Source organism: Fistularia commersonii, chromosome 26, assembly GCF_037954325.1.
Source record: "Fistularia commersonii isolate RoL2024-O1a breed Wild chromosome 26, RoL_Fcom_v1.0, whole genome shotgun sequence".
In the NCBI taxonomy this organism is placed as follows: domain Eukaryota; kingdom Metazoa; phylum Chordata; class Actinopteri; order Syngnathiformes; family Fistulariidae; genus Fistularia; species Fistularia commersonii.
In genome coordinates, this window is record NC_141309.1 from 7,751,439 (window position 1) to 7,772,560 (window position 21,122).

The following is a 21,122-nucleotide window of genomic DNA, read 5'->3' on the forward strand; positions in this document are numbered from 1 at the left end:
TGGATTGTGTATCAATTTTATTTACAGAACATTTTCCAAACTGCATTACATTTAGTGCAAATAATAACACTTCTGATGTACAACATAGACACATACAAAGAATGTGGAGATTATTAACAAAATATCAAAATTAAAAACACTTAATGCATTCTTCAGCTGACATAGATCTTACTCTTCACAAAAACACTTGAAGGTCATTCCTACACTGACCCCTAAGACTGGATGATAGTGATAAAGATCTAGTGATTGCAAAAATCTCAACCGTTGATGCCATGAAACAAAATCTTTTTTTTTTTCCTTAAATCGAGGTAAGATGATGTGAAATGCTGACCCCCCCCCAACACACACACACACACACACACACACACACACACTTTCAATGTTGATAAATGCACATCTGGTGGCTGTACAGTAGAGATAAGCAGGACTTTTAAGATTCATCCTGTTGTCTAAGGCATTCTGGGGGTAATTTATCAGTCAAAGGGCACGGGGCCGCTGTGCTGTAGTGTGGTATTCAACATGTGATATTGTAGCATAAGGGTGTCAACATTATCCTTCAAAACATAATCTAAGATTATTCTGTACAATAGGCAGAGGTGGTATTCCAGCCTTGCGTATACATGATTGTGAGATGTGACATTCATCAATGGACACATTTTTGATTCACTGAAGGCCAATTTGCAATGAACACCAGAACACATTGGAATTGAGACATAATTCACTCCCAAAAGGTGTCGGAAACTTTGAACATAGGTGACAGAAAAAAAAAAATCAACATGTTTGCACTTACAAATGTGAATATGTCCAAGTCATGATTAATTATCAATTTGTTGAAAACATTGTCCATTTTAACAAATGTTCATTGGCTTCCACTTCAGGTTGCCGTTGTCTGTTAATGTCATCAAATTCAAGCGTTTAACAGTCAATTCACATTTTCTCACTTTGGTAAACTAACTGAAAACTTTTCTTGTTTTCTCTATACAATACACTGTGTCCATGGTGCTCTCAAGAACCTACACTACAACAATCTAGAAGTATAAAGATCTCCAGGATAAACATTTTCAGTTTTAGGCTCAGACCCTCCATCAAACTGCAAAGAGTCGTCACCAGAGGCGCAGGAGAAGGCAACAAAGAGACACCTAGTTCCAAACCTCAACTCACCACTGCCGTTACTATTTTTATAACATCAGCTTTGCCTTCTTTTGGTAGTTTAGCAGCAGCAAAACAAGCAAATGATCCCCTATTGATTAAAGTAAACCCCAAAATTCAAGAAGTATGCAATTATAAGAAATGTACAAAAAGAAAATTACATAAAAGAAACTCATGGTTTACTATTTGAAAACGATTAAGCAAATTCTTGAATTTACAAGTATTGGTGACCCACTTTGATGACACAGATTGATAGGTTGAAGCCAAAAAACTGATTAGTTCTGTATGAAGGGTTCCTGTGGACCGACCAGGGTTGTGCATTTTGCACATTGCTGTCTGATTAACGATCGTTGCTGACAAATGAAAAGGTCATTTATTCACCAGTTTTGTCTTGCTGAAAAGCCTTGATTCGATGATGCTTGAAAACCAGAAGGCAATTCTGTGATCAATGTTTTGAAAAGGAACACATCGAGAGTACATGTTGCCTTTGTTTCTCCAAATTGACGACATCGGCAAGTGATGTGCAGTCCAACAGAGTGGTCAGGGTTTTATGCATCAGCGGATGTTTGATCTTCTCTACTTCCCTCTGTGTTCAGAAGAGGATGGACTTCCCTGCAGTTTTTTCTTGGACGTAGGAGGTGAAACGTTTAAGGAACTTGGGATACTCCCTCTTGGCCACAGCTCGCAGGACTGAGGCCGGAGCCCAGCCTCCTGGATTCACTGCGGCCAAAACAGAAAAGAATTATCATCCTAATTTGGAAAGATGCATTTAACATAAAGAGCAACTTGATACAAACAAACTGTGACCATTTAGCTCAATAGGAGGTGGAGGGTAAATATATTTTCATTTTTTCCCCCCAAATGCACTCATATGACCTGGCTGGCTGACTAATAAAGCAGCTGTTGGTTCCCACTGCTGTGCTGCTTTATGTTACAATCTTCATCTGCAGGAAGTCAGAGGAGTAGAGACACTCCGCACATCTTGACCAAGTTTCCATTCAGCCCTGATGGCTGACATAAGACAGCCTCTATAAACATCAATCAGTATAAACACAGATTGCCAAAAATGTGTTATAGTGTATAGTAAAGCATTTGTGAGATATATTACAGCAGTGAGTCTGTGTGTTTTGTTGCGCTGTCACTTTGAGCATCTAGCAGACTTGCGCCTACATGTCTGTCTGGCTCACTTCATGAATAACCATCAATCTTAAGATTTAAGCTATGTTAAATCAAACCCCAAGAGTCAGTTAAGCTCTCATCTGTAGATTACTCCAAAATACATCTCAGTTGCCTTTGTCTTGATTCATACAATTTGTGACAAAACTTATTTATGGTCAATACAGGAAAAGACGAAACAATTCAGCAAGCTTAAGAATACAGTGCCATCTTTTACTCTTCTTAAGTGGTGCTTATTCATCTTGACTACATTAAATCTAAATCTTAATGTGAAAGAGAAACTCACCATTGGCAACGTAGGTTATCTTACAGAGGATGTTGTCCCTGCTGATCTCTTTGTCACCCTCTGGTGGGCTAACGAGAGTTTGGCAGATCATGGCGACATTGATTTTGGCACGAACACATCTGTTTGTCGGCTGAAAACAAGAACAAAAATGTAAAACCTGATCATGTCCAAACTGCTCCACATCACAAACATTCCAGAGAGGTTAAAGTATTTGAAACTACTCCAACACTTCTTTTAAAGGGCCCATGAGTAAATCTGTAAAATTGCAAATAGTAAAATTTGTAAAATAGTAAAATAGATAGATACTCTCAGATGGATAGATACTCTTAACAATAAATGGTGGTTATTTGCTAAAAATATAAACTCCTTATGAATGTAATTAATCACAGAATTATGGTAAAATTGAAAATGTCATGGACATGGTATGATGATATATTTTGGCACTGAAACTGTTACTACTATGCATTGTTTAGATTTACAAGGATATTGGAATAATCTTACAGGGGCGTTGTCGTGGTCTACGGAGAAGTTGCAGACCAGCCATGTGTCAGGATCATTTTCATTTGTTGCAAAGATCTTCCTGATCGCTGACAGATAGAGCACGTCTCTCTGAGAGGCAGGCCATACTCTCTGAAACACAATTGGTGGCATTATGTTTAGCATTAAACAGGCAATACACTGAATATGAATAATCAAATGCACAAGAAGTCTAAAAATAAGTTCATTCACCTTGTGTGTCTGGTAAACAACAATAGCATTATCAGACAGTGTTTCTACAACGTTGAAATTTTCGATGGTGGCTGTGAGAGGAAGAACTGGTTAGTATATAATATGACAAATCACACTCTTGGTACTGCATGATGTAGGATGGTGTGAACCTACTCTCCCAGTCCAATCGCACAGCTGTGTCCCAGAAGTAGTGGCACACCTCATGCCCCGTAACCCCTTTTACTGCATGTGTAGCTTTCAGAGGATCGAGCACAATACCATTCTCTTCCACCTCCCTCCTGTACACCTGGTGAATAAAGCAGTGGGTGAGAAGCAGCAGATTGACAGTCTTACAAAACTATTACAAATTTTGTGAGAGACATTTAGCTACTTCTACTGTAGGCTTTACTATCGTACAGTGCATGCACCACAAGGGGTATGTTTACAGTTTCTTGGAGATTCACAAGATTTAAAAAACAACAATAGGTTGATATAAACTGTCATAATACTGATTTTGAGAACTGCAATTTCATGATGGCATAGTCAATTGTTATATAGTTATCCTTACTTAGGAACAAAGGATTCAGGAGGTACTTGGTTAGGATCAAGTAGGGTGTGCTTTACCTAGAATACATTGCAAAGAACTCTTCTTAAGGAGCCATTGTAACATTAAAAAATTAATCAGTCCCAAATATTCATAGCTTGCAACAGAGGGGAATGAGTCATAATCATCTCCTCTGTATTCACCTTCATCTCTCCTTCTTCTATTACCAGCTGCCAGTTGGCATCTCCACCCACGTCCTGAAGAGAGTAAGTCATATGGTTTTGCACCATCTCCTCCACCTACGAAACAAACAGATTCAATCCAGGTGTTAGCTGATATACTGCTATCAATGCGCCTCATAAAACACATGCTTTAAATCAGGAAAATTGCAAGAGAAGGCTTTTATAAATAAAATAATAAGGGTACAGCTATAACCTGATAGTCGGCTAAGGCCAAGTTTTTATTATAAATTAATAGTGATATACTCTAAACAACATCAGAAAATGAATCACACTACTTATCTGACAACTTGTGTTGTCCTGTTAAAAATATTTGTGTTAATAGCAGCTATTACTATAATTTTTTTTATCAGACTCTATCAGAGTCTGATCTATTGCAACATGGTAGTGAGTTGTTTGCAGTATTTTTTTTCTTGCTTTATTTCATCAGGCAATGTAACCTGTGTATTCCTACACTTTCTCTCACCACTGCAATCTGCCAAATCCATGTGAAATTAAAAAATAAAATTCTGTATTTCTTCTAAAAAAGGAAGCATACACCATTGTGGTTGTCTCCTCCAGTTGCTATTAAGACAATTGCAGAAAGATCATTATTTCTTACCAGCTACAATGTCAATTTCAGTATCCACAACACAAAGAAAATACACCATTAAGATACTATATTTCTTTTTCTAATGATTTCACTTCTATCCGTTTTATGGCTTTTAATAAATAAATGGGTAATTACACTGCTCAAAACCAACTATCTACTTGGTGCTTGTCAACAAAATAATGTTGGTTTGATAGTTATTTCATTCAAATACAAATTGCAAGCACATGGAGTTAAAGCTGCACAATTGTCTTATCACTCAGCATGCATGGTAACACTTGGTCTGAAAAAGGATTTAAGTGTGAGGAAAGGGCAGATTGGAAGAAAAGAGTTTAGCTAAGTTTTAATCATGCACTGAAAAACTAGTTGTTCTCAATGGTAATAACTGAACTGTTGTACCTCTTTAGGACATTCAAATGATGTCAAGTTCTTGCTGCTTATATAAACAAGCACGCACACACGCACCCTCTGGGAAATATGTTGTTAGGCATTCCCATGCTTTCTCTTCATGCTCTGAGACTACAGCGTAAAGGAGTAGGTGCTAACATCCCATCACAGATACATGTACCCTGTGGATACAATACCTGAGTGCTGAATCTGTGAATGTCATCTGAAGCACTGACTAGCTCGATAGAAGATAAGGAAGAGGAATGGCTATAGGTCTGTGCAGCAGAGAGACATTTGATAGAGAAAGAAATGAGGAAAGCAAGAGAAAGAATTGCAATGTACCAATGCAAAAAATACAAATCTAAGCAACAGCTTACATAGTTTGTCTTAAAATTGAAAAATACATGCATAACTAATCCTTTGTTACATTATGTATGGTGAAACATTGAGGCATGAGAACATGCCAATGCAAGCTAGAATTTTATAGACAGGTCAGACTGGTTGTGGTTGAAATAGCATGGAGAGAAGAATGGCCTTTAGAAAAATGTTCACCACCTTGGTAGCAAATCGATGGGAGCCAGAACAGGAGTAGGCATCCCCACAAGGGACTGGTGCTAGTCGAGGTATCCTGACCTTTTCGGATTGGCTCTGAAGGACAGAAAGAGTTTGTTTGGTAAGACAGCTTTGAAAACGAATAAGCAGGCACCATATCTTTCTATGCACTGGGACTCCTGAGTGACTTTTAATGGTAAGACAGATGAGGAACTGTATATAAAACCTTCCATCACACCTGCTCCTCTATCTTGTCTTGTCTGTCCAGTGCAGCTTCTACAGCATCAAAGAATTCATCTTCATTAATAAGACTATTGGGCCCCTCCTGGAAGGGATGACAAGCAAATGTCAGGTACATTGGCATTGTGTGAGAAATATCCTGACCGTAGTGAAATCTACACATAAAAGCACTTGTGAGTTGCAAAATCATTCTGGTACATATAAATTATGTGTTCCGCAATAATTCAGTTCGTGAAATTGAATCTTGCCTCGTAGTCTGGGCCTCCAAAGTGTGACTTTTTCTTCAGTTCATTAATGGCCAACTTGTAGGCATCTTCTACCCTTCTCCGCTTCTCCAGCTCCTGTAAAGAAAGACCCTGTTATCCACCTGATAATATTTAACCATTATACAATAGTGCCTGCATTTCAAAAGAAAGAGCCTCTAAAATACATGTAACATTTAACAGCAGCAAACAGTGGTTAAAGGACAGCAAAAATCCCCATCCCCCTGAAATTATTGTTATTCATGGTACTTCTGCTAAAATGTTTGCACTAAAAAAAGAGGTGTGTACATCACAAACAGCCAGGCATCACACTTCATTAAGTTAGGTTCTCATCCAAACTGGTTTATCCAATGGCTCTGCCCCATGAGGAGCGAACACCCTTGAAACATATGAACTAAAAGCAACGCTGCTGCCACACAATGGAAAGCTAAAGATGATGGATTATCCTGAAGTAGCATATGTGTACGCTACAGAATCCTGAATACAGAACTATGCAAAAATGCTTGAGCTGGTTTACCAGCTCAAATATCTCAGCCACCTTTATCCAGATTATGTGAGTAAATATAGCAAAACACTATAAAACGGACTGCTATCTTCATAACTACTGCTTGTCACACATTTGCAGAAACGCACAAAATGGTTCAGTCAATATCTGCCGCGAGTTATTTGCCATTGCAAGATTGCTATGCTTGCTTAAATGCCTTCAGAAAGTACACTGAGGTAAAATCAGACAAGAATGGCTCATTAAACAAAACAAAGTAAAGTGTGGAAATACAGCACCAAAATAACAAAGAGATCCTTCACTCAGCCGTTTATCAAGGTGAGACAGCCAGACAGGCAGACAGACAGACAGACAGAGACCTACTGTGAAGAAGCGGCTGCAGGTCCGCAAAGGTATCCAGCTCTGTGTCTGGTATTTTAAAAGCTCTGTCTTCCATTGTACTGAGGGCTTCCATAAACTACACCGAGTTTCCCTTGCAGTCATTTTCTAATTCAGTCTGCACATAAATACAAGCAGTCACAACTCGTCTAGTTGACTATTTCTCTTCCCCTGCTCTCCATCGATCGGAAAACCTCACATAAATAAGAGGGAGGTTGGTTTGCTTAGGCAGTCTAACATACTAAAAGAACTTCCCAGCTTTTGTGCTTTTTAGGGTTGGGCAGCAAGCCATTACGTAGAAACTGGTTTGACAACATACGCAGAGCGGATCGAGACTAACAAGCGTTGAGTTAAGTACACCTTGACACACACATGCTGTAGAACCTCTTAAATAAAGTCAATTACTATGAGTCATTGTGAAACATCATTTAAGAGGGGGCTATAAGCTCATTGTTGGCCACAATTGCATTTTGACATGAGCATGTCTGACTTCTTAAAAGGGTAAGCAATACTTTGATTACAGGTGCTAAAGTAACATGCAATGTGAAATTTTGCAAGTTTATATGCTGTATGATTATTCAACAACTGAAGTAGTGCTGGTATAATTCATTATTTTTAAAAAGATCACTGTGTAAGAGACAAGGTAATTTGAGGTGGGAACATATTTTCCTTCTTTTGTTTTTACAGTGTTCAAATGTTAAACACTGATGCCCAGCTGTGAAAGACTTAAAAGAACAAGTAGACCTTTAGTCAAATGAAGAAATGAACATATTACAAGTCTTCCGTGACGCAATAACTCGACCTGAGGGTTCACCATTAGCAGGCAATGGCTTCCGGTTCAGACAATGTCATATGGGCACGCCATCATCTGGCATGGCAAACTGGTTCTGGAATGTCCTTTCTCTGTCACTTTCTTCACACAACCCATTGTTCCAATATATGACAAACCCAACTCAACCACTGTTTTGAAAAGTTAAGCTGTGTAGCCAAAGTCCAAAGCCTGAAAATATAAAACTGAAGCATAAAGGCCAAGTACTGAAAAAACCTAAGGGAAAGTTCCTCAGTCTGACCCTTAACTGAAGTTGCCAATTGAGAATCTTCCTTCTCTTAGCATGGTTGCTGTATATGTCATTTATTCTGTTTGCTATTAGCAAAGTGCAGCTCTGTACCTTATCCAGTCTTTTCTGCCAGCTGTCTTCTCGTTTGACCATCAGTTCAATGCAATGGGACAAGGTAGACAGGATACCTGCTGTGGTGGCCTTAAAGGTGATAGCCTCACCCTTGAAGTCAATACCATTGATACCTTTGGGACTGGCAGGAGAAAACACTAGTAGAGACAAAACCAAAGGCATGAGTGCACACAGTTGTCTTTTACATAAAAATTACATTTTGGCTCTTTGGATTTACCATAATGGAACAAGAATCAACTGGTCATTCAGGAGCTGTACGTTACTCACATTTCTCTTTGCTGCCATTATTGTTGTGATTATATTCACCATCAGGCCTCGAAGTAGCAGGAAAATCATCTTCATCATCCTCAAGTACTGGAGGAAAAGGGGAGAAATAAAATTAGTCGCTACCTTCAAATTTGATGAAATTTAATACACAAGACATACGCAAAATATACAGTGCTGTACCTACAATTTACAAATATAAAAAAACTTGAGACAATCCAGTGACGCTTTAAACTAAGAATGCAATTTCAAGATTCTATTGCAGAGTATAAAACAATCCACAGTGCCATATAAGTGGATATTGATCTTGTTTCCCTTCTAAAAAAGGGGCTTACCAACGACACTAGAAATTAATGAAGACAGTCTCTGCTAAGTAATTTTCATTCAACTGTTTTTTAAGTTTCAGTTATATTGCTCTCAAAGAAGGTCCTTTTTCATTTTAGCGTACAATATTTTTCAAAGAAAGAAAAAGGGCAGTAATGCAGCAATAAAAGCATAGAATCCCCATTACCAATTACTTCAAGCATCGGGCAAAGAATATTTTGTTTTGAGATGTTTATGTAACTTTAAAAATGACATTTTTGTGTCTGTATGAGGGTAGAGTCCTACACGCTTCATTAAATTGTATTTATAAAATAGGTTACCTTTGTCTCTCTGAAACTCATCCTTCGACACAGCATCAGCGCAGGAGTCAAAGTATTTCTGCAGAGTGTCTACCTGTCTGCAAAGAATGTCTCGGAAGGTCTCCATTTCTGCTAGCTTCTCGCATAATCTGTGCCCCTTCTGTTCAGAAAGACAAAGAGGTAGAGCAATTTACTTCTATAGAGAGCAAACATTTGAATTAGAGCCTTGACAAGACAAAACATTGAAAAATTAAAAGTCTGCACACTTGATATATTTTAAAAGTAGCTGCAACATATACTCTGAGTTTTGATAGGGTTTATGAGCATTTACTGGGCTTGAATAGAAAAGATTCCTGACTGCAGAACACAGTATTTTAGTAACATTATTCTCTGGTGGGCATGTTTTTACCTTGAAAGAGGATGAGGATGTGGCAGATAAGGCACTGGCTGCAGAGGTGAGCGACAACATGGAACCATGACGCCTCAAACTGGTTTCTGAACCATAACCTGACTCAGCCTACAAGTCCAGTGGGAGAGGAGGCACAGTGGAGAAAAAAAAAGAGAGAAAAACACAAGCGCGATTAGGAACACTGTAAATAAAGAAAAAGAATGTATGACCTACGGAGAAAGGGGAAGCAAAGAAAATAAAACAAAAAACATTGCTGCACTAAACAAACTCAACAACTTTTAGTTTCTCAAGAATGCCTGCAGCACATTCAAACAAGACAGAGAAAGGGTCAGATCAGTTCTGGCAGCTACTGACCCAGTACAGTACCTACACCTACGCAGGCAAACAGTCTGTTGAGAAGTACTGGCGCTGATAAATATGCAAATATATGGACCAGCCAGCAGATCAGATTCAATGCACAGTGGGAAAAAAGTCTCATGAATAGAAGGAACCAGTTTGGTCTCAAATTTCCTGTGAAAGATATTATTGCTTACTGAAACAGGCATTGGTGTTGGAAAAAACCCAATCTCTGACTGGAAAACAACAGACTTACCAGCTATGCATTGGGACAGAGATCTTTAACAGACTGTATGTGCAATCAGACAATCCAAAAGAAAACCATTTCATTTAATCCTTCAGAGCTGTTTGAGAAAATCTCCTAAGCTGACAGTGAGCTGGTATGTGATGCAACAAAAACAAAAAGGTTTCAGACTACCATTGGAAGAATACCTTTAGCCTGCTCCAGCTTTGACAGAATCAAGTTTCATACCACATTTTAGCAAGAAAGGGCAAATTCTTATTGATTTAATGAACATAATTGGTTTTCATTTTTCTATGTGATAGATGTATCTAAGTGCTAAAGTTTCACTAATTCAACTTGTTTTGGTTGCTAAATGCCTTACATAATTTGTGGAACGGCTAGGGAAGGGTGAAGTGCAGTAAATGTATATTTTTTATAACAAGATACACCAGAAAAAACACTAATATCATAAAGCAAGGCTAGTTAAGAAACAAACAATATCTTAAGGCGACACAGATGACACATCCTTAATTTCTTAAATTGACAATTGTTTTTCAGTTTTTCCCCATTTTAATGGTGTGATTAAACAAGAATCCCACCAACAACCCTTTGAGTCTGATTTGACCACTTTTTAATTTTTTATACTCACATTTATGTTCTAGAAAATCTATAAAAAGGTAAAGTATATGTTCAAATAGGTTGCTGAAACCTTTGCATTCTTCAAAAAGAATGTACAGCTGTGTTACCTAATTATTGACCTTTTCACAAGACCATATTTCCAAAAGCGGAGGGGGAGTGTAAAACTAACAACCAAACATACTAAAATCAGATAGGAAGAAATCACAATTGATTTTAACACATGCCCTAGCACACCCACACTGCAAAAAAATGAATCTAATTGGGGCCATGCATTGGAATGATATTTGTATTCAAACTGACTATAGAATACCAAATACTTATCTATTAAGTCAATAAGGGTTTATTTAAACAATATCATGAATTGTCCAGCAGAGCACGCTCCAACCCCATTATTTGCAGCACATGAGGGAGCAGTTGGAGAGACATGTATCACAGCTGCTCAGACTGTTGCTGTGGAAAACTCGAGAGCAGCTGTGTGTTCTAATGAGTTTCAAGCAAGTTTATTAAGAGAAAGTCAAGAGATTCTGTTTCAGCAAGTTGAATCCCAAGTCTTGATTTCACAAATCCCAAGTCTTGATTTCACAAGAAATATATATATATAAATATAAAAAAATAACTTGTTTTTTCAAGGAAAGCATGCTTTTGTATATATTTGAGTATGCATACTTAAGCATATCAGTGCAGTTACCACAGAAACAGTTTTTTTCCCCAATGCATCTCAAAAATTCATTTTATCAGCCTTTAGGCTGATAAATGCTGATAATTTCTTATAGGTATTAGCATTGGCCTCAAACATTCCATATCAAGCAAGATTGCTAGACTGGCATGAAGAGGCCTTATAAATAAAATGGCATAAAGAAGAGTTATGAGAGACATTCCAACAGATTACTATCTGTACGCACCTGGAAAGCTGAATACACCCATACAAACAGCCATATAATTTAACACCCACCCATGCAAAATGCATGAAATGGTATTTAATGCCCACAGCTCTGTGATGCAATGAGATGATTGTTCAATTAGTGACCGTAAAAAAAAAATAAAGCTAGTTTCCTTGAGATTAGGGAAACATTAGAAAATTCTGCTGATTTAAAAATACTGAAGTGTATAAAAATAAGCATGCACTATTAGCTTAATTCGAAAAAATGCAGAGACTAATTTCTCAGTGACTAAAGCAGGTAATAAAACATCTGCTTAGGAAACAGTGGGAAATATAAAAAAAAAAAAAACATACAAAAGGATGGAATAAATGTGTCACTAATTATGCATGTTTAAAGACGGGTATACACATTCAAGTTCATTGATGGGTGAAAGTAAGCAAGCAACATGCCAGCATGAAATAAGCCCACCATTCGACTATTCCAACAGCCAAAGCAAAGCAGGACACTGCTGCAGTCCCGGCAGTTTGCTGGCCTGATCATGACGCTCCCCTAACAACAATGTTCTGACAATACAGAGGCTTAAATCCCGTCTTCCTGTATCCCCGGACACACCTCACAGGGAAACAAGAGGAAAGAAAAGCTGGTTGAAAGCCATACGGGCTCTGAAGAGCTCTTCAAGTAAAAGACAACATCAGTAAGATTAAAAAAGGAAAATGAAGAAAACAGCAGTCCAATTGGAGCCAAGGGGAAGAATCTTGTAATTCCTCAGCAGAGCGACGCATGTCAGCTTTCAGTCCACTGCAGACACACAGACTCACACTTGCTGCATTCTGGCTGCATACATTTACCAACAGACCACACACCCTGATATGTGAAACCTTCTCATCCTGTCCATTTCTACGTCCAGCATCCATTACTGACTATGCACTGAGAGTGTGGAGAAAACAAGTGAGAGAGGGATACAAAGAAAGGGTACATGCAAATATGCATGAGAAAGACATGAACTGTCCCTGGCTGTCTGTGTAATAAAACAGCAACATATCAAATGGGTGGGCGACTGAAGCAGCCTACTCCCCATTACAAAAGAAACATCGTGTCAGAGAAAAAAAAAAAAAAGAGAGCAAGAGGTGCACGGCGTGGATGGGATGAGACAACCTCTGCTTAGACCTCCTTTACATTTATCTAGCTGACTCATTTTATTTTATTCTGACCTAAATTTGCGAGAATACTATTATGCATTCGAAACCATGCTGTGATCTTGACTTGAAATTTCACTCTCAAAAAATATTAGGGGTTTCCCAAAATACTCACTGCATCACCCCTCTATGCTTTACAGAATGGAATAGCCTTAAAGGTACAATAGAGCGTCATCTGTGCCTCTCTTTTTGGTTGCTGTGAGAACAAGTGATGCATTAAAATAAATGCATTATTCATCAAGAACAGCACTCAAAGTCCCAACATTTAACACTAATGTCCACAGCACCCACACAAGTACACCTACCAGTAAAAACATGAATTGTAACTGAAAAAATCTCCAAATACTTTATTTGGGACTTCTTGATTGGTACTGCAGTACCAGACATGATGCAGTATACTGCAGAAATCTCCCACATGATTATATAATGTCGCATGAAAAAGCTGTCTCACACTTCTGTTACTCTTCTAACTATTCTTGAAACGACTTCAAAGGACAAGACAAGACTGCATGAGGGATTTTTTTTCTGATAATGTGTAATGGACTAGACTGAATCATAGTTGTTTATCTGAATGTGTAAGACCCATCATGCCCTGTGCACTGACTCCAAAATCTTGAATGTATCCTCCTACAGATTTTTTTATGAAACCTAGAGAGACAGTACTTGATTATTGTGCTCATTCTTGATTATTAGTCCTTGTTTCTCCCTATTCTACAAACAGCTTTCGCATCTATTAAACATGATTCATTAAAATACATTTTGGAAAACACAAAAAATACATCCTATAGCAATATGAATGTTTAATTTCTAATTTTAAGAAAAATTTGCAGATTACTTTGCAAATTTGTACATGCAGTAAATACTCATCGTAAAATATAATCTAATAAATTTAATCAACCCTATAAGAAAGGGTTTATATGTAAAAATAACCACACACCACTCACTTAAATAGATATGTATTTCTATTTTATCACTAATATGACTGATTGTTCTCTTGTTACATGGGATCTTTATAGTAAATTAAATTGATCCATACATTTGGAATCAGTGTTACAATTAATAATGTTTTTGTTTAACACAACCCTTTGTGTTATCTGATTTTATGGCATTTAGGGCAAAAAATTAAAGTGGCATTGTATGATTTCTGCAACCACTAAGCTGGTAGTGTTGAGGGCTGTTATAATCACGCTAACATTAAATGAAGTACTTTTAGTAGTGGGAATAGGAAGCTACTAATCAAATCTCTATATCTGCTCCATAGGTAAGGACTAGTTCTATTTTTCTCTTTATTAAATGTGGTTATTCCTTGAGAGGATGGCACATACATTCTTAGAAACCTGAATAGAAATATGAGGTGAATGGCATACAGAGCGGTGCAGACGGCAAGACATTTTTTGACCAGTTGGGAGCGGTATAGACTCAGTAGCTGCTCATAGGATTTCAGGTAATGCTACATTAGCTTACGAGGTTACTATAGGGCACAGACCAAACGTAACCCAGAAATACCCTCACACAGCTGCTAATGGATAGGAGACCTGTGGTCACTAACACTCAACTGACATGCTAGCACCCCACAGCACCATGGCAATCCACAGCATCACTTAACCTACGAAGCTAGCCCATTAAAATTTCACAGAATAGTGTTTATGTTTTCAAGCATTATTTTTATTAATCTCTGCTATACTGTATTGAGTAACATGCAAGGAAAAAAAGGGGGTCTTCTTTGAAATAGCAAGAAACATAACAGAATCAGGCACTTTTTCTTTACAATTTACCAATTCCGGTTTGAAAGTTGTTTTTTAAACATATTGAATAAACAATTTTTAGAAAAAAAAAACAACCTAGGAGTATGAAAAGTTCAACATCTAGAATATGCCACAACAAATATGACGCTTATTCAGACCACCAAGTTTGAGCTGATCTTATCAAGGCATTGAACACTAGAGGGAAAAAAGGGTGGACAAAGGTGCCATTGGTTCAATGTGTGTGGTATTTCGGAAAGGCGCTGTTTGCATGCTCATACCTTTTAAAAAAAAGAAAAGAAAAAAAAAAGGTCCCGGACTTGGCAATCATGATTGCCAACAACCATTTACAAATGTTCAAGATGCAACAAAGTTTCGTTTGGCTAAGTTTGTGCGACAGAATCTTAAGCTTAAGGAGTACTGATGTTTGAAGTTATTCAAGTGAGATATAGCCCAAAAAGCTACCGGTTGAATGAACTCTCTAGAAATTCTAGAAAACAAATGTGTGATAAGATACAGATGAGCCAAAATCTTCATGACATCTTTGACACATTTTCTATCCATAGCACTTCTATCCATAGCACTTCTATCCATAGCAATCCATCTATCCATAGCAATTCAAATATGCCTTGACAATCTGTGCAAAGAACTTGATTTATCAAAGTTATTCTCACAGGGTATGCAGCTGTCAGGACACTGATAACAGGGGAAACCCCCACCTCCACACCTCAGATTCCTTACATTCTCAGGGAAAAGAGTGAAGAAGGACAGGCAGGAGAGAGAGCAAGAAGGCAAGGGAGGGGTGGGGAAGGGAGTTCGGGGAAGAGAGAAGGACAAAGGTGTGTGAATTTGTGCTTGTGTGTGTTTGTCAGAATCTCTTTATAACCACACCCAGCTCCCTTAACGAAACAGATAATGTTCTGTCTTTACTAAACATTACCCTGGCTCCAGATGGAACCTGTTAATAAAAATGTCAATTATGCGGCAGTGGAAGATTAAAAGGATATCCTTGAATGTTGGCTATGGTCAAAGGGAAATAACACAGTGGGGCATGAATAAAATGTTTGGAATCTGGCTGAATGCGAAGCAATTAAAAAGAAAGTCTTCAATGAGTACTCATTCAACAAGGTGACAGAATTAGACACGGGGTGGGGGGCAGTACAATTCTTACATTATTAAGAGCATTGCAGCCAAAAAAAAGGAAATTAGGAATTACTTCGGTTTAATTTTAGCAACAACAAAGGGATCTGTATAACCATCAAACCAAAGTATTGAGAGCTCAGAGAAATCATGAAAATCCACTTACGAAGAAAAACAGCTTAAGTCTGCTCACCTTGTGCAGTTCAATTGACTCGATCCATTGGAGTCTGTGCTCAGGATCTTCAGCTCTGAGGTACCAAACACTGTCGTTGACACTGATGTCAAAACGACACTCGTCAAACTCATGAGGCTGCAAAGAGAGGGTATGGTTCATGAATAGTAAGAAGGGAGAGGTGAATGAGTCATGTCAATTCCCTCACCACTACCACATATTTACATTCAAATCATGCCAAAAAGAGTAACTGGAAGATATTCATCACGGTGACAACTGAGAAATCACACCGGATGCCTGCGATTACACAATTGCTTGTCTGTTTGTCAGAATGCATGAACAGTGATGCTATACTCAGGCACATGTGGCATCCATCAGGACAACAGAAAGTCTGTGAAACACAATAAACATAATGCTAATTAGAAACTTATGTCTCGTGTCTGTAGAGGTAACACTAAATAACTGCTGCAAAGCTCTGCAAAAACAAAACATCAGCATGTCTCAGGGTCACCATAACCTGACCTCCCACTATTGAACCAAAGCTTTAAACTATTTCCACCCCCACTTGATCTGCAATGCACCCCACCCAAGTCCAAACACAGCAAGCACCTAGACATGTGTTTCAAGAATTCTGTCGTTTCCTCTGACATTGGAATTTCACCAGTGCACTCAACTGGAGAGAGCAGCTCAGCAAAAGGCAACTAACAAGAAATAAGACAAGTTGAATTTATCGCCGCCTCCTCGTTTCTCTTCTCAATAGCAGCAATGCTATAGTTGTCATATGACACAATCTCATGCTGTCCAAGTTTAACGAGATTTGCTCAATGACACTCATGCGCTGTTATATTAGCTAATAGGGAAAACAGCAACACACTCCCCTAATATGGAGCAGAAACTCTGAGCCAACATATCTCAATGCTATTCTGTCTTTCCACTTAATCTTAATAGGGTGTATTCCTGAGGTTTTGAGTTTTCTCTCATTCTGTAAAATCCTTCATTGAGTTACTGACTATAAATGAATGCATAAATGAATGCCTATAAAATGCTGGTATAAAATGCCTGAATTGTGATCTGGTTACAAACTTTCAGTTCACATGAGGGGAACAGGGGACTCCTAAAATGCATCACACCATGATATAATTTCTAGTCAGACAAATCAAGCATTTTAAACCATGCTTTATCTTTTATACATTTCAGACCTCTTTCAATTTGCAAAGAAAATTCTCCTTTCCCTTGACTAATCACTACTCTATATTAACACTGAAACACTGTCCTCTGTGCACATGACTGTTGCATAGTTCATGTTAAGAGACAAATTGGAGCAAAAATGAATAAAAACTGGGTATAAGGGTAACAGAGATAGAACTTGATACAATTATAACAGTTTTTGGATGAATATGCAATTGTTCTAACATCAAGTCCATGATTGTATCTTTCCTAGGACAGCTCTTGGCCATTGACACTCTAGTGACACATGACAAACATTGAGATTTATTTTGTACTCCGCTTACCGGTATTTCTTTATCAACGTTTCATATTTTACACTGAGTCAACAGGACTTGAATTCTTGCCTCAATGAAAACCGTGTAAGTCTTTAAAGAGGTGAATAGAAAAACACATTGATGCAATCATCATTTATTGACTTCCTAGACAGTAAAGAGGAAGGATTTATCAGGATTATGTAAAATTACAGTTAATAGATTTAGTTGGACTGACAAATAAAAGTATGTTAAACGACTTCAGATCAATTCATTCTAGTTACTAATCTGACCACTGGCTGAAGATTTTTGAGATTATGAAAATAGGATTTTCAAACAATTGAGAAAATTTACACAAAATCACAATTCCCTTAAGATAATAATCAAAAAGATTCAAATGAATAAAAACAATTTAAAAAAGTTTACTACTTTGATTTCTGAAAACAATATTGACTTGGTATAGACCTTTACAACTTGTTTACGAAAGTGCCACCTTGAGGGCAGGGACTGTGATTTTACAGGCCTGAGTAGAGGGGGAGTTTGTAACCCACCAGCCAATTTAAATATTTTAACAACTAGTCCCCTTTTCTCTCTGAACATGCTCTGTCAGGGAAAAGAGCAACAATTAAAAAAAAACAAGAAGAATACAGCTACTTCTGCTTGAGTGTCTACAACAACAAAACAGCAGTAATAATAATAATCATAATTTTGTAATTTAGAAGTCATCTAATTTCTGGCATGAGCCACTTTTGAACTGCTGTATGTGAGTGAGTGTTTTGCATTTCATTACGAGTAATGATGATCAAATTAATAATTTGCATGTTTTTGCAAAAAAGGAAAGGTTCAATAAGTTGCTTTGTGAGCAAAACGGTTCTGAGGTCAACCTGTGGAAATGAGTCAAGCTTGTACAAAAAGAGTGATTTTCAAAATAGACATTTGGAGATGATGGAACTTTTCAGACAGTTGTATTTCCTGCACATTTTGTGTCAGTATGAGGACAGTCTGGTGTGCTTCAGTAGTTAAACAGTGTGGAAGAGACAGATGTTAAGCAAGAAGAGAAGCAGAGTCTTGTTTCTGCATTCCTGGATACTCATATCACAGTCTCCCTAGACAGCAATGGCTGTAGATATTTAGGAAGAACGGGGAGGCAGTAAAAAGACTGCACAGATCATAGTACACTGACAGAGAGAGCACGTAATAAAGTGCATGGCTCAAAACAACACAATTACCACACGGTGAATGGTATGTGGGCTCTTGTTTATGTCTACACAAACATATGTAATGACTGAATGCCTACTTAAATGAGTGTTTCAACAACAGAACAAACCACTATTCATGTTAAGTGCTAATCCAGTTTCAAGTCAAAATCCTGTTGCATAAATCTCAGGGGAAAAAAAGAAAACAGCTGTTTAGGATCTGTGCTGGCCAGCGGTATCCTCTGAAAGAAAGGTGAATATTTAACCAGGGCGTAAGTTTGTTGCCATCTTACCAACAGCGAGTGATGTATTGTGAGTGTAAAGACAGCTTTCCAAGTACGAGACAGTTTTCAAAGTACGAGATAAAGCTCACATTCACACAAGGGGGAATCATAATTTTGAAATAAGCTGTATCACAGTTGCTCTGAGGTGAGAGGACCAAGTGTCTGCCTCAGTGACTGCTGAAAGAACAGCTTAGTCTGCTAAACCTCAGATTTTTATCTTAACAGTAGAGCCACTAGTTAATTTTTTACCTTTCTACCTTTGAGATACTGGTTCAAGGAATAACTTCACACTGATAGGGAAAGACAGGGTCAATATACCAATACCTGCAAGAGGGGTAACTCTGGTCCAGGAGCACTGAAGTAGAAAATTAGTTCTTTGATGGTCTCCCATTTTATGTCTCCTCAGTGCCTTATTGTTAGACAGGTGCAAAAGCCCATTCCAGCAGTAAAGTTATGTTGTAACCCTATACCAACTTACCGTGATGATAGCCTTGCTGAGGCACAAAGACCCCCTGCAACCGTATTCCCGTTCATCTTCAGACTTGTAGTAGCTCAAAGTATTGTTTTTCAACACGACCCACCGGTCCTGCCATCCGTGGATGTAATTCGTCCACTGTCGAGGTGCACATACACAAAGAAATGACACACAAAAATGAGCGGCTGCAAATAACAATCCACTCTGCTCACACGTGTGATCCACTTTCGTGCATATTTCCCTGACACGTAGTGCGTTATAAACATAAGGGTTGTATCGGTTTCTGTCGCATACAACGAAAAAAGCAAATGCCGCAGCCGCTTCGTCTAACTTTACCTTGCTCAAGACGCCTCCGAGCTCCACGGGCTGCCCGGATTCCGGATCCACATCCTCGTCGGATCCGGACGAACTCTTTTCGGACATTTAAATCTAAGGTTCAAAGGAAATCGGAGTGTGATTTTTATCGGCGGCGCCTCGCAGCTCAGAGGCAACTGCAGGACAGTTAGCAGTCCAAATACGTCAAAAGCCAAATCTGCTGAATATTCTTATTTTATTTATCTTCATTTAAGCTAAACCGCGCCGTCCGCCAAATAACGGTTTGTTAATATAACGTACCCTCCTTTTCGGAGATAATAAACCATCGGCTGCACAGCAGAAATTATCTTTCCGTCGTTTGACAGGTTTGGAACTAGCTAAGTCGACTTTTACGGCTAAAGAGCTGTACTGGATGTGACAGAGGAGTCTCAACTTCTCGGTTTTGCGGGCTTTGTTTTGAAACTGACGTCGAATACCAATGAGGCAAGCTAGTTAGCGGCGTTAGCTGTCAAACGACGCCACTTGCAAATGTAAACTAAACTTGCAACTTGCCGCTGTCCCGGTTTAGCCCTGAGACACGCTGATAGGTAACTCCAAAAAGAGGTCCAGGGTGTTGCTGGCGTAACAGAAAGCAAACTTCAGGCTTCTCGTTGACGAAGAGCCGAATGCAACGCCGATTTCATTCCGCGGTTAACTTAGCATTAGCGGGGGACTGACTAGCTTGTCATTCAGGTCGGGGGAGGAGCTAACAGGAAGTCGGTGTGCAGAGCGAGTCCGTCGTTCCAAGATTAACTTGTGAAACCCGACTAATAATAATAATAATAATAATAATAATAATAATAATAATAATAATAATATAGAATGCGATGCAGGCAGATGTGAGTATTGTACAAATTATATATATTTATATATTATACATTGGTAAGAAGTATGAGGGGAAAAGATAGATATAAAACTCTCAGAGAGTTTAATGTAATTTAAAATGTTTCTATCGTATATTTTCAGAAAGCGCGCAATAAGTTGATGATTTAAGGAGTTGTTCACTATCTGAGTAACTGGGGCGAGATGTTTTCATTTACACTCCCAGCCGGTAGGTGACGGTGATGTACCAAAACATTGTTTGCCAACTGCATCAAAGTGCCTATAACATTTCTTGTGACTTGTGTTTTGTGTTTTTACAAACTAATTTGCTGTTATCATTTCCACGGCTAGTATTTTTTTGCAAAACATTCAACAGGCCTTAGTAAACTTTGTCAGGAAAAATAATCAGTTCAACATTTCCTCCAGCAACAGACACTTCAGATCAGTGACCTGAGGTCAGTAGAGGCAGGGGAGGCCAGGCTTCACCTGTTATCATGGAAAGACAAAAATGCAAAATGAAAAAATAAATTCAATGGTTTTATTCAGTGATTTGTACAATAAAGTTATAGTAACCAGCTGAGCCCACTATGGATTGCTGCTAACTGTGCTGCCATGCTATGCACTGACGCCATATTCCTGTCTCTGTGGATGTTACTATTAAAAAAACACTTTTAATGTATGAACT

At 38.3% G+C, this 21,122-nt stretch overlaps 1 protein-coding gene across 5 annotated transcripts; it reads right to left on the reverse strand.

The window, feature by feature from the left end:
- On the reverse strand, positions 1-20,277 carry LOC147218474 (ceramide transfer protein-like). 5 transcript variants are annotated; one of them, XM_086173575.1, is made up of 18 exons: positions 20,129-20,277; positions 19,598-19,690; positions 19,265-19,399; positions 15,850-15,966; positions 9,500-9,607; positions 9,112-9,250; positions 8,471-8,557; positions 8,183-8,340; positions 6,119-6,211; positions 5,869-5,955; positions 5,634-5,726; positions 5,276-5,353; positions 4,067-4,162; positions 3,494-3,626; positions 3,341-3,411; positions 3,113-3,241; positions 2,612-2,741; positions 1-1,869 (listed from the first exon to the last, which is right to left on the reverse strand). In XM_086173575.1, exons 2-18 carry the CDS (start codon positions 19,682-19,684, stop codon positions 1,742-1,744), a joined length of 1,869 nt encoding a protein of 622 aa, XP_086029701.1. In that variant the 5' UTR covers positions 19,685-19,690; positions 20,129-20,277; the 3' UTR covers positions 1-1,741. The 5 variants fall into 5 exon arrangements, with proteins under 5 accessions (XP_086029701.1, XP_086029700.1, XP_086029703.1 ...); XM_086173574.1 differs by having other exon boundaries at positions 19,877-20,277; XM_086173576.1 differs by lacking the exon at positions 1-1,869 and adding an exon at positions 1,900-2,160 and having other exon boundaries at positions 19,877-20,277.
- Positions 20,278-21,122: the final 845 nt, after the last annotated feature.